Here is a 14,183-nt window from a genome sequence, read left to right on the forward strand (position 1 = left end):
CCCCGCCCCTCCCTTCCCCTTCCCAGGCTCCCTCAGGGAACACAGCTCCTAAGCCCAGCCCCAGAAAGTTTGCCACCAAGGTTTTCTTCAGGGGCCATGGCTGGTGGCTCCCTGGTGTCTGCAGTTTTTTTTTTTCTGCTGAGAGCCACCAACATGGGGGTGGGAGAGGGGGTGGGCAGCTCCATCCCTCCCTGGAGCCACCACCACTCTGTGACTGAGCCCAGGCTGCCCAGGCCTTGCAGCTCCCAGGCCTCCCCTAGCTGTACCTGTCAATAATGACGGGGTCTGAGGGTGTCTCATTCCGGTTGCCACAGCTCTTCCGGTCACAGCACCGGCTGATGGAAAGATGGAGAAGGAAGGAAGGAGAAAGGGAGTGAAGGAGTGGGAGATTACAGTGTGTGTGTGTGTGTGTGTGTGTGTCTGGGTATGGAATCCTAGGGCCAGAGGGGCTCACTCCCAGGGACCTGGGGGAGAAAGGCAGTGAGGGTCCTGCCACGGGGACCTGGAGAGCCCAGCCCAGGGGATAAGGTTGGCAGGGAAACCTTGTCCCTAAGGTATGCTGCGGCTGGAGGATGCATAGAGACAGCTCAGATGGTAAGCATGCAGCTCAGGAATCGTCACATGGTGAACCTGCCCATGTAACCAGCCCCTGACAAGAAACACCGCGTAGTGCTCAGTGCCCCAGAAGCCTCTGGAGCCCCCTCCTTGTCACGTCACTACTCTTCCCAGAGGCAGCCATCATCCTAAGCACATTTTTTAAAATCTTTTTTTCTAATTTAATTTTTTTATCCAACCAGATTTTGAACATTGTATTCTCTTTTCCATGTATGAGGAACTGACGTTGTCCGACTGGCATCTCCTGGGGAGACCTTGCCTAGAAATGCCAGGCCTTGTGGTGATGGGGAAGGGGAGCCAACCGCTGTGTGCCCCCCACTCCCCCCTGCCCCACCCAGGAAGTGCCCCGGGGTCAAGTAGGAGGCAGCAAAGTTTCCTCTCTCCTGCTCTGGAGGGAATCCAGGAGGCCCAGGCCCTGCCCCCACATCCCCAGAGAGCCCTCCCCAGAGCTTTATTAGTTAAGCTTCCCAGCAGCGGCTGGAGGCTTCTCTTACAAAAACACTTGGAGAAGCCACATAAACAGGCCAGGTTAATGGGGCCTCAAGGACCCTCTCCTCAGCCAGCACTGTGCCCAGGGGCCTCCTCTCTTCCCTCATCGCCTACCTGCCCCCCAGGCTTTCCCAGGGAGCAGCAAGGAGGGCGGTGGTGGCAGTGGCAGTGGGCAGGGCCCGGTGGGGGTCCTTGACAAAATCTCGGCCAAGGGTCAAGGTGCAAGTGAGCCCCCCTTCTCACCTGCACATGATCTCGTGGGTGAGCAGCACGCGGCACATCTCCGGGTTTTTGTCCTGCCCCTCATAGATGATGGCCTGGGGGAGGGAGGAAGGGCACAGGCTCCCTGTAGGCTCCTCTTCTGTCCCAGTGCAGGGGAGGGATGGGCCCTGCCCCCTGGAAGTGGCTGTAGGCTCCTCTTATGTCCCAGTGCAGGGGAGGGATGGGCCCTGCCCCCTGGGAACACCATACCCTCCCAGCCACTCTGCGGGGGGCCTAGGGGTGAGAGCAGGAACTGGGAGCCTGGCTCCCCAAACCAGGATTACCACCAGGACAGGCAACAGTGGCAGGAACTCCATAGATCCTGTTTGTCCACAGGCACCTCTTTCCAGGTCCAGCTCTGCTTGGGCCCAAGGACCAAGGCCAGGCTGGGATGGGGGTAGACACGTTTATCCCCACGCTTCCCATGGCCCTAGTGGACCTCTGCTTCTGCTCACAAACACTGTCCTCTAGGCTTTCCTAGCTGGTTAATCAGACTCCCCCCCTCCCATCCTTACCACCTCCCCAGCCCAGGTCTCCCCCTTGGACTATTGGGTCAGTTTCCTCACTGCCTACCCCGCCCCCCACCCCGCCGCCACTTCCACCCTCTGCCCTGAAGCAAGGAGTAAGCTTCCTAAACTGCAAATCTAGTTTCCCCACTTTATAAGCCCTGAGCCTCCCAGCCATCTCCCACTTGTGGGGTCTTTCTTCCTCTTGACTCCCCCACAACCGCTTCCACATTATCCCCCACAACAATCCCTCTTTGTCACGACCTGCCTGGTCTGCCTCCCCCATGACGGCAACCACAGAGTTTCTAGAAAGAAACCGTCTCTCCCTCTGTCCTGGGATTGGATAGGCACTGCTGGAAAGCCCAAGTGTCCACTGGCATTCAGGGCCACTGATGGGCCCATGTGAGCTCAGCTCCCTGTTGACGTGCACTCACAACTTCTCTGCAAGAGACTTGCAGCTCTGCCTCAGCGAGAGCCCATCAGGGCTCCTTCAGGGATCAGTCTTCCTGAGCCCCTGGGACCTTGGCCCCTGAGCCTCCTTCCCGTGACCTTCCACTTCAGCAGGTGCTGAGGGTCTGCAGGAGAAGCTCTGGGCCCCACCTCATCCCCTTTCCTGGCCCAGTGCACCCACCCCCCAGTTGCAGTTACTGTGGGCTGCTATGTGTTTTCTCTGGAGACTGGCTCTCACACACAGGCGCTGCCTTGCCTGAAAATGTCTGGAAGGTTACAGGCTCCCCTTGGGAGTGTTCCCCAGCCAATGACTGACTCATACAGGGTACAGAATCCTGGCTTCCTTGCCTCAGGGGGGACGACTCTGTTGTCATTCCTTCTCCAGGGCTCCCTGTGGATCAGGCTGAGGTTGGACTGCAGCTGAGACCCCATCCATGCTGAGCATCCCCTGCCCTGTTCTGCTTCCCTCCCTCTCTTCTCCTGAGAGCCGCTGTCTGCCTCCCCAATAAACCTTGTACAGCTGAACCCCTCTGTCTAGGCTGGGCTTCCAGGGAACATGACCTAGGATGAGGTCTTTGTACAAATATTGCCTTTTTCTAGACTAGAGGGCAAGGACCACACAGACTGGGGTAAGCATTGGGGAGGTGGGGACAGGGATGCGGATGCTCACTCACACCCCCAGAGATGGGGATCCGAGGCCAGAGCATCCCTGGGCTGGCTCACCTGCTTGGACATGGAGTCAATGAGACGCACATAGAGGTCCTGCTCTGTCCGAAGTCCTGAGGGTGGAAAGGTGGAGAGGGCTTGCTGTATGGGGAGCACCGTGGCCTCTGATGACTGGAGCACACTCCACACTCTCCCCACCTGGAGGCAGGGGCCCCTCAGCCCTGCAACGGGGTATTTTGTGTCGTGGGGCTTTGGCACCCAGTGTGCAGTGGGCTTCACTCACCATTGTTATACACCAGCCGGAGGCGGTAATGGATCCCGTTGTTCGTCTTCTCAGCCCCAGGTTCCTACAGGGCCGAGATGGGGAGGATGCTCCCAGGGATTCCCCCACCCAGCCCCCCTCTCTACGCCCACCCTCTTTCCCTCCTGTCCATCCATTTACACCACCTCCCTTCTCTACTTCTCCACGTCTATCCATTTACACCACCTCCCTTCTCTACTTCTCCACGTCTATCCATTCATCTGCCCCGGTGGGAGGGGATCCCTGAAGCCCTCCTGCCCCCTCCCCACCGCGCTCCGTCCCAGCGGAGCCCACGAGCCTCTCACTCGGTCCTTTTCCACGAAGTCGATGAAGGCCGTGCGCTCCACCTCCACGGGCTGCCCCTGCCGGTCATACATGGCCAGCACGAAGTGGAAGAAGTTGGATTTCCTGAGGTTGGAGGGGGGCTGCTTCTCAAAGTGTGCCCGTGCCAGGCCCACGCCACTGTGGGAAGAGAGGAGCAGGAAGCCACCGGAAGTGCTCTCAGAGAGAAGGACCCCATCGCCTCTGGCCAGGTAGTGGGGCTGGCCAGGATTTGGCTCTGACTTGTCAAGACTCTGGGGAAGGAATAAATTGGATGGGCCCGTTCCACGCTTGCCAGGATCATTGCAGTTCCAGGCAGGAGCCTCTGAGCCCCGACGTCACTCAGCCTGCTCTCTGGGGAACAGGCAGTGGCAGCAAAGGTGTCCCAGCCAGGCTCCCTCCCAGGCTTTTCCTTGGGCCCCACATTTTGGAAGGCTGATCTCCAAAACCAAATGCATGAACAACCCATGTTACTGACCAGAGGCTCCTGAGACTGCCCTTGAGGGCATCAAGAGGAAGTTAGGAGGTTCTGGAACAAATAGCCCACTGTAACCCAGTCCATGGCTGTGCACCCGAGCTTTTGGCATTGCCTGGGAGATGATATCCATCGGACCCTCAGAGACAGACATCAAACTGGCTCAGGGCCATTAGTCTGCCCAGCCTGGATCTGGGCTTTGGCTGAAGGCAGGGGGCGCCTCTCCAGGTGTGGAGGGACCTGCCTCCCTGCTTTGGGAAAGACAGCCCCTGGCTCCCTGGGCAGGAGGGTCTTTTGGTCTGGCCTTGCCAAGGGCTTTCTCCTGGGTCGCCAGAAACTGTTTTCAGAAGCAAGGCCAGGTGAGAGCAAGAGGAGAGGGACCCTTTCACCAGGTATTTCCCGAACTCCAATGACGTACCAAGCACTGAACACATGGCACTGAGTGGGGCTGGAGTTAAATGCCTGGAAGAGGAGGGAAGACAGAGAGCTGTAACCCAAGACAAAGTGGTAGGTGCCTTGCAAAAGATGTTACTATATTAAAAACCATAGAAGCAAAGGAAGAAGAAAATGAATTCTTTCTGTGAGAGATGAAAGATTTATGGAGATGGTGGCCTTTATCCGGTCCTTGAGGGATGAGTAAGAGCTCAACAGGTCTTCTCCTCGTGGACCCTTGGGTCTTCTCCACAAAAGAGCAGACCAGACAGCATAAGAAATGGCAGTAGGTGTGAGTGTTAGTGTCACTGGGCTACAGATTTCAAAGTGAAGTGAGGAGACAAAAGGCTATATTGAAAGTGCTAGACTAGGCAGGGACACAAAAAAACAGAGTTTAGACTTCCTTTTCTGGGTCAAGGTCTTCCAAAGTATATTCCTTAGATCTCTGTAGCTCCAGATCCTTCCTTTACAAAAGGGCACTATGGCCACAATTGCTGGGAAATGGGGCTCCATAGCATACATTTGTGTATGGGGAGCCTGGGACACCCTCCAGGAATGGACCCCACTTGGCCTGGTCAAGCTGGTGCTCCTGGTGTGTGGTGGCCAGCCTCAAAGATGGTTTCCCAGGATCCTCAGCTCCTGGTATTCATGCCCTGGGTCGTCCCCTCACATACTGTATCAGGATTGGTCTGTGTGGCTGATACATTATAGCACTAGTGGTAGCATATGAGTTCCAATGTTGGGTCATAAGAGACACTGTGGCTTCTGCCTTGTTCTAGCTGGCTGGCATGTGGGGAGGACATTCAAGCAGCCCTATGGAGGGTCCATGTGGAGAAGACCCGAGGCCTCCTGTCGACAGCCAGCACTAACTTGAGTGACACCTTGGAAGGAGATCCACCAGCCCCAGTCAAGCCTTCAGATGATGGCAGCCCAGGCTGTCACCTTGACTGCAGCCTCATAAGAGACCCTGAGCCATGGCTTATCTATAATAATAAAAACGTTATATGCTAATTAGACTGGATGACCTTCCAGAGGAAGCTGGGGCTGTGAGGGAAACCCGGGTTCCGGGTGCCAGAGGGAAGCGATGCTGGCAGCCGAAGGAAGGAAGGCCTACTCTTGCAAGAATTTCGTGCATTGGGCCTCTAGGAGTTAATAATACTGTGTGGTAATAGATGTTAACTAGACTTACTGTGGTGATCATTTTGAAATAAATAAATACAAATATTGAATCATTATGTTGTACACCTGAAACTAATATAATTTTATGTGTCAATTATATCTCAATTTAAAAAAATAATTTACTTGCTTATACAAAAAAGAAAGAAACCCTGAGCCAGAGCCACCCACCTATGCTGTTCCCTGATGCCTGACTCTCAGAAACTGTGTGAGATAATATATTTGTTGTCTTATGTTGCTGAGTTTTGGAGCATTTTTTTTTATGTGGCAGTAGATAACTGAGACACCATGCTTACTCCACTATGGAGCTCTTTTGTTGAGCGATGTGGTTTGGGAAACATGACTAAAGGCCATCAGAAGAGTTTGAAGCCAGGCAGGGCTTAGAACAGCGGTTCTCAACCTGTGGGTCGCGACCCCTTTGGCGGTCGAACGACCCTTTCACAGGGGTCGCCCAAGACTATGCTGCATATCAGATATTTACATTACGATTCATAACAGTAGCAACATTACAGTTATGAAGTAGCAACGAAAATAATTTTATGGTTGGGTCACAACATGAGGAACTGTATTTAAAGGGCCAGAAGGTTGAGAACCACTGATCTAAACCATCCTACTCAGAAAATCATGTTTACCAGTGGGAGGCTGCAGCAGGGATAGAGGAGGATGGGGCGGTGGGACTGCCTTGAGAGCCGTTTAGACCAGGGTCCCACCACGGACATGCCAACGCCTGCCATATTCATCACTACTTAAGATTTTTCTTCACATAATTTAAGGGGACTCTTTCCCCCTCCCCACATGGGAGCCTGTGCTGTGAGATTCCTTCTCCTTCCCCACGTGGGAGTCTGTACTTGTTCTTCAATAAATTTCCACCTTTGCTCTAAAAAAATAAAATAAAATAAATGTATTCAGCTTCCTGTGAAGCCATAATATCTGAGCTGTCATGGGCTTGAGAGTTGAGAGGCTTGTCATGTTTTTACTCCTAGAGTACACTAAATACATAAACAATAAAATGAAAATTGTTCCTCCTCTTGAAAGCCTGCCTGGGAGCCCCAGTGGTCCATAGGACATGTTGGTTCCAGAGGCAGAAGTGATGGGTCTTGTTTGTCCAGATCAGGAGGAGGAGGAGGAGGGGGACTACCAACAGCTTTTCCACACCAAAGGTTTTTCTACACAAATTCCTTTCTCTAAGGACATCCTTCTCCCTTAATCCCTCATCCTTCCTCCTCCCTCTCCCCTCTACCCCCTCAGGCTACAGTCCTTTGAAGTCCTGGCCTTGACCCTCCAAATTCCCTCCAGAGGGCTTTGATCACAGCAGGTCCCTGATTACTGTTGATGAATATGTTAATGAGGCAGCAACCCTGACTCCTCCCTTCAGTCCCCAGGACCACTTTGCGGGGAGAAAAGCTCCCAGGGACAGGTTCCAGGACCACCTGGGATGAGAGAAGGCCAGAAGGGGGTGGGCTTGTGGAACCATCCCAGATCACTCTGCCCTTTATTCTGTCATCTTGCCCAGGAAAGACACTGGAAAGCTTTCAGACAGCAGGGAGTGAAGATATAGAGGAAAGCAAAAAAGGTCTTAAGAGAGGAAGGGTGGATGCTGGGCAATAATACGATCCCCTAGACCACTCAACACACCCTTTCTATACAGACACCCTTGTACTTCCCAGGCCAAGAGTAAACCAATGGTGCTGGTCTCTCCCATCCATCCCTCTTGGCGGATATCAGGCAGTCCTGAGTCCTGCCTACCTGCTGGCTCCTGCAGCCTCCTCAGAACCAGACCTGGGAAGTCTGGCCTAAGCCCCAAGCCAAGCTCCCTTCACAGGGTCCACCCTCCCCACAGGAGGGGATTCTTGGAGAGAGAGGTCAGGTACCCTTGCCTGGGGTGTGTGACACTGGTGCTGCCAGCTGGGGAGTATGGAGGGGCTGCCCTGTCTCATAGGCCTGTGCCCCACCCCACAGGGATGAGGCTCAGTCCCACTTCCCCTGAGACAGCCCAGCATTATCCTCTCTCCTCCACCTTGTTTAGTGGGTCTGAGGCACAATCCTCCCCCTGGGCTCACCCACCCATGCAAAACAATGGGGCCGAGGTGGCTAGTGCAGAGCTGAGACAGGATCACTATCCTGAACAGAACAATGTGACAGCCGCAGCCCCTGCTGGGCACACCCAGGCCTGCTCCTGGTCTGTGAATGTCTCCAGTTTACCCTGTTCAAACCCAGCCCGGTATGTGAGAAGATCAAGGTGAGATAGAAAAGGTTTTGCTTTAAAGACATTCTAGTATTCCTATGAACTGAGAGACAGAGAATGACAAAGGACCAGCACATCAGTGAGAGCACCAGAGGCTGGTCTGGACTAGGCCTTTCTTCTCCTGGTCCCCCCAGGCACCTCCACTCCCACACCCAGCGTGCAGTGGGTGACCGACCAACATCCCTGAATGGAATTGTAAGCCCCAAAGGAGAGGGTTGAGAGAGGGGAGGAGAGAATTTTGCTTTTCTCCCCTTGGGAATAGCTGAAGCTCTTGTAGTGAGAAAACAAACCACAATTAAAGAACAGAAAGAAACTCAAAGAGAGCCAGGGGATGCGGAGAGGTCTGCGAGCCCTGCTGCGCGTGGCCTGGGTGTAGATGTGTGGGATACAGGTGGGAGGTGGGCCCACTCACTGCTCTCTTAGCTTAGAAGCAGACAGATGTAGATGAAGGCCAATGTCTCTGATTCTGTGGTCTCCAAAGTGGGGTTGCCCAAGTTCAGAGTGTGGGGGAGAAACTGCGAGAATGTTTATGGATATGACTCCTTTATCTCAAAGAAGGGAGACTGGAGGAGAGCCTCTGGAGTCTGGAGAGGCAAGTGTTTTATTTGGATTTCCCCAGAAGCAGAACCCTCAGATGCAAAGCTTATGTGGGAGAGGAGTTGGGAAACATTGATAGAGGTGGGGAGTGAGAGAGAAAAGGAAGGGCGGTTTATAAAGGGTGCATTATTGAAAAGTTGCTACTGTGGGCAACCGCACCGGGGGCTCTGGAAACAGCTGAGAGCACGTGCTCTGGAGTTATTGCGCCAGAAGGCTGGAAGGAACGGGGGTATTTACCCTCCAACTCCAGCCAGCCATTGGTTGAGGGCTTCTGGAATACTTCGCAGGTACTTCTGGCCTGATGTGCAAATGGGCAGAGCAGGCCCTGGGAGCCTAAATAAGTGTTAGGAATCAGATACTGGCAGGGGAAGCAGACCCTTTACAAGGCTCCGAGAGGACATGGGGGGGTGGTGGTGCCAACTACCAGGGTGTAATGGAAGTCATGAGGCCGATAGGCACAAGAACTGCCTCACCTGGCACCTTTGTGGTTGGGGTCTATAATTCAGAAACAGCTCATTCACTTAGCATCATCAGTGCACAAAGCCTGCCACACCAGTGGCCTTTTCAGGTACCGTAAATGTAGCTGAGTGATGAAAATAGCCACATTAACTACTTTTTGTAAGACTCCAAAAACGAATTATACATCTCACTTTCTTAAAAATACTAGTATTGTTTTCAACAAAATGTTCAAAACACTTTCCTACCAACTCCGGAGGGTGCTGAGGTGGTGGGCCATTTGCCCCTGTACTAAAGAACCAGGATATGGGAGGAGAAAGTAGTCACTTTCATATTTCCACCAGGGCCCACTCACCCCCTTCCCATCTTCTGTTCTGAAATAGCCCCAAAGTTAAAGGCAACTGTGACCAAAAAAAAAAAAAGCTTTGGTTTGCACAGCTAGTTTTTGGTGGGAGGACACCTGCCTTGTAGCAAACATGGTGTGTACATGGGCTTCCTGAGTACTGTGCTGGGTGTCCAAGTTCAAGGACAACCTGACCTTCACAGTCTGGGCCATTCAGGTGGCCTGTGCTCCAGAGCACAGATGGGTGATATGGGGACATACTAGGGGCTGCCAAGTTGTCTGGCTGTTGTTGCTAGGGCCACCCAGTGGTCCCAGGGCCACCCAGCGGTGCCTGGAGGTGCTCCTTTGTGAGGCTGAGCAGGATGCCCTAGAGTCCTTCTCACAGAGCTGCTGGACTTTGCCATGACTGGGTAGTACAGACAACACCTCCCTCACCTTCTCTGCTCTGTTCTCAGGCCACTAGTGGTTCCTCACATCCTTGACTACATGGTTTTCACAAACACTAGCAATTTAAAACAAGCATCTCAAACCACAGAGGACAAGTGGCTGAAGCTGGAGCTTTGGCTTCTCCCCAGAGGCACCCTCAGGCTTCTTCCTGCTCCTGCCCAGCACCAAATCCTCCCTCTTCCCCTCCTTGACAGCCCAAGGTTCTAACAGTGCCTTGGCTTGAGCCTGATCCCTCTTGGAGTCTGGGATGCTGGGAAGCGGGGACAAGCCCTGAGGTCATCAGAAATGAGGGGAGGCTGTTTTTTGACCACCCTCCCCCTGAAGGTGGAAGGAGCAAAAAAAAATGTACGTCTACTACATCTGAACCCTTGTCTCAGATTCCCCTAAAGTCTCCGCTAAATCCTGCTCGTCCTTTCCCTACCCTGGCATGGTTCCCTAAGTGCCCCCCCTCCCCCCCCACCCCGCTCCTTTCCTCTGCATCCTCACTTCCTCCAAGCGTCCCACAGGCCCCCATTCTCCCTGCAGGCATCCCCAGGGCCCCTGGGACTGCTGGTAACCATCAAGCTACGCCTGGCATTCCTGGCCCTAACCAAGATCTACTGGCCTAGTCCTGCCCAACCCGACATGCCCGGAGCCTGGCTGTGCCACAGACCAGGGAAGATAAAAGCAGAAGCTCGCTGGTGTGCACCCACCTCGGCCACGTGGGCAGAGGAAGACCTAGTGGCTAGAGGCAGCTGGTCAGAAGCCATGTCCACAGCTGCCTGCCGGAAGGAGAGGAGGCTTTTGGGGCTGCTTCATATCCCCTGCCCCCACTGCCCCAGCAGCGGCTCTGATCACCTGCCCCAGGAAATTGTCTCAGCCACCGAGGTCCCTAAACAAGAAGGAAAAAGACTGGCCACACTGCTTCTCTCTGCCCACTCCCTCACCACCCACCCACAGGCCTGTCTGCCAGGTCCCAGGCTGAGGAGCGGCTATTAATTATTAAAGCAAACAAAAGCATTTCCTAGCAGGGAGGCTAGCCTGCAGCTGCTTACAGGAAAGGCAGCCCCAGCTGGCTTGCCTCTCAGGGCCCTGCAAGTGCGGTGGAACCAGCTCGAGGGGAGGCTGGCCGGGTCCTCCGCGGACCCCAGGCTGGGCATCACATCGGAAAGACAGGACCGCTGCTTCTGTGCCGAGCACTCTAACAAGCGGATGTGGGTCTGAAGGGGAGTCGGGGAAGCTGGGATATGGGTCTCAGAGCTAAAGTCCTATTGGCCCAGAGAGAGGACAGTCATGGCAATGGCCAGGGTCCTGGGCAAAGCTCTCCACTTGGAAGACCCTGCCAGTCTCTGCACCAGGCTTCCCTGCCCTTCACTGTTGCCTCCAGTCTGAGGGTATGCAGCCCCCCTTCCCCCCCACCCCTCTTTTGCTGAGAACTTCTTTCCTGTTGGCAGATCCTCCCTACTGTCCTTAGGGTCTGGGGCTTCTCCTTCTCTAGCTTCCGTGAACCTTGGCTTTGCAGAGCTGGAGAGCAGCAGCTGCCCCAGTACCTGGTTCCTGGGGTCAGGTAGATCCTGGAGACCACCAGAGTGGAGAGGGTAGCCCAACAGAAAGGAGTCTGGGAGCCTTCCAACATGCACTCCTGTCTCCTTCAGCAGATGCTCTCTGCCCCCCTACTGACTGCTCGAGCCTGTCCTCGTGCTGTGGACACAAGACGAACAAGCCACCCTCCTTGCTCTGAAGGAACAGGCTAGCAGGCAAGGAAGCTCGGGAGTCAGGGCACAGCTGACTCTGGCCTTAGGCAGCACTGACAACTATTCCCTTGGGTTGGGTGGGAGGGCACAGAGAGAGAAGGTACTAGGTAAGACTATTCGGTGGGCATGTGGGTGCGAGGAACAGGGGAACTGTTTCAAGAGCCATTGCTGAGTGACAAGTATCATACAAAGGCTGCAAGGAAACTTGGGATCAGACTGTGATGGGCCTTGAATGCTGAATCTCTGGGAGGAAGGGGGTGTCACTGAAGTTTTTAACTGAAGAGGGACATGAGCAGAGAAGAGTTCTTTGGAAATATCGCTTTGGTCCCCAATGCATGGCAGATGGTTTGGGGGAGTGGTGAAAGGCCGAGGTTGGACAGTAAGAAACCAGGGTAGGTTAACCATCAGCCAGAGAGGAAAGTGGTGGAGGGCATGTCATCATTACAAGTTGTCCGTAGGCACTGAGATTAGGAGTAGGACACAGAGGGAACTTCCAGAAGCCCTGACAACCAGGTGACTGTGGGGCAAAGGAGAGCATCAAAGACAGCTAAGCAGCCTTGGGCGGGGGCGGGGAATGCTCCTGGGCAAGTTTCTCAGAGATGAGAGGGAGAGGAACCAGGCAGAGGTTGAAGAGGGAGGTGGGGACAGGAAAAGAAGTTTTGTTGTTGCTGTTTTAGGATGGGAAGAGCTGAGCACAAGACCATCTGGGGATTGAGATACAAACAGGAGAGAGGCTGGGCTACTTCTGGGAAGAATGAGGAGAAAGGATTAGCCTGCTCTCGGGAAGGAGGTGACCCAGAGTCACTCAAATGTGGGGAGGGGCCCTCTCAGGCTGTGTCCTAAGACAAGTCTCCGGAATTGGAGACATGCAGCCCAGGCCTGAAGAAATGCCCCTTTTCAAATTGGGAAAGCCTTCTGAGTCCAGCAATGTGGCCCTGGGGACTCAAATCTGACCCCCAAGCACCAGTCAAGACCCCCATGTGAAGACAACACTGCTGGTGGCCTAATCCGCTGGCAAAGCCTCACCCCACACTTCCTGCGCCCACAGAAGCTACAAGGGCACTTGCCTCCTTCACATCTGCTTCCCCCTCATCCAACCTGCTGCCTGAGGCTGGGACACGGGAGGGTCAGAGAGAAAAAGGAACCTTAAACCCCAGAGGCCCCATTGGAGCTCCCTATCCACGGTTATAAGGAGCTTTCACCACACAGCCAGAGGTGGAGAGAAACATGGGGCGATGTTAAGAGATTGGTTATGTCACGTTAAATAAAAAAGCCAGAACCAACAGAAAAACAACGGGATACAAAATTGTACGCATAGCACAGGGGAAAAAACATGGTCATGAGAAGAAAGATGGGAGGAAAGTGTTGACAGTAGTTGTATTAGAGAGGTGGGGTTTTGTGTCCTATTTTCCAATTTTCTGGGATATAATCATATCATGAGTGAATTAATGCAGAGGCAAGACCTTTCTCTTCTTGAAGAGATGCACTCCAGAGAGAATCCCCCCAGTGCTCCCTCCTGACAGTCATAAAAGGACGTGCAGAATCACCGGTTCAGTTTGAGCATGAAACAAGGTGTGCTAAGGGGTAAGGCTGGGGTTGGACTCAGTGGTGTCCCCTGGACAGGGCAGGGGATGTGACTATATGGCCTGGGTGCCAGGCAATCCCCTATGAGAATCCCTTCAGGCTGCTGTACGAGCAGCTGCTTAGGACTCTGGGAAGCCCAGCTTTCATAGGCCCCAGCTGTCTGCAGAGGCAGCACCTCTCCATACTACCCCCCCTAACCCCCCTACTCCCCATGCTCACAACTAGAGATACAAAAAGCTGGGGGCCCTAGTGTGGTGGGGGCAGGTCAACACATCTTTAAACTTCCTTTCCAAATCCAGGAGTCCATCCCCCACCCAGTCTCCCTGCCCAGACTCCTGCAAAGGAGTCAGAGGAGGAGATGGGTGTGGGTGCGGGCTTCCCGCAGGACCCACCAGAAAAACACCTTGAGAAGAGGCGGGACCTGAGGGGCCCTGCCCCATTCCCAGCCCCAATCACTCTAGCTAGCAGAGCGGGCTGCCCGCCTTATCTTTCTCATTCTTCAGCACCCTGCCGCTTCTCCAGTACAGCACACCCATCCTCCCACTGAGGGGCGTGGGAAAGCAGAAAGGGGGCTGGGTTTGAGCCCCGGAATTGGACCTGGAGAGGCACTGGGACTGCCCAGGGAGCCGGGGTTGGCCGTTCCTACAAGGCTGGTGGCTGTGGGGCTAGGGCTCAGGACGGCGGGCAGGCGGGATACCTTTTCCTTAGAGCCACGGGTGGCCGGGCCCACCTGCAATAGTCAGAAGTCAGAGCAGGGACAGCCTGGAGTGGAGGCAGAAGCCCCGCCCCGGCCTGCCCGCCCCACATCCTCAGGAGAGAGCACTGACGCTCGGGGCAGGGTGGGCGGGAGAGCTTGCTGGGACTGTCCAGAGTTAGGGCTCCCTCCAGCCCGCGCCCTAGCAGCTCTGCAAGCTGCGAAGGCGGCGCGGAGCCGTCCAACCCCAGAGCGCTGGGTCGCTTCCGAGCGCTTACCTCTGCGCCGCGGTGCTGGCGTCCAGGATGCCTGCGCCCTGCATCCAGGAGCGCACCGAACCCAGGCCTGCAGGCAGCAGCGGCTCTTCCTTCAGGTTCAGCCCGCCGCGGGGC

The 14,183-nt window shown here is 54.6% G+C and overlaps 1 protein-coding gene across 1 annotated transcript in view; it reads right to left on the reverse strand.

Moving 5' to 3' along the window:
* Positions 1–14,179, reverse strand: part of EBF4 (early B-cell factor 4) — a gene marked incomplete at its 5' end in the record, with an annotated part of 54,022 nt that extends 39,843 nt beyond the window's left edge. Inside the window, 6 exons of the mRNA XM_014546532.1 lie at positions 267–335; positions 1,348–1,421; positions 3,045–3,100; positions 3,271–3,334; positions 3,594–3,750; positions 14,070–14,179. Of these exons, the coding sequence (XP_014402018.1) occupies positions 267–335; positions 1,348–1,421; positions 3,045–3,100; positions 3,271–3,334; positions 3,594–3,750; positions 14,070–14,179 (530 nt within the window). The remainder of the gene's footprint in view (positions 1–266; positions 336–1,347; positions 1,422–3,044; positions 3,101–3,270; positions 3,335–3,593; positions 3,751–14,069) is intronic.
* Positions 14,180–14,183: the final 4 nt, after the last annotated feature.

The sequence above is a fragment of the Myotis brandtii genome, unplaced genomic scaffold, assembly GCF_000412655.1.
Source record: "Myotis brandtii unplaced genomic scaffold, ASM41265v1 scaffold45, whole genome shotgun sequence".
Classification (NCBI taxonomy): Eukaryota; Metazoa; Chordata; class Mammalia; order Chiroptera; family Vespertilionidae; genus Myotis; species Myotis brandtii.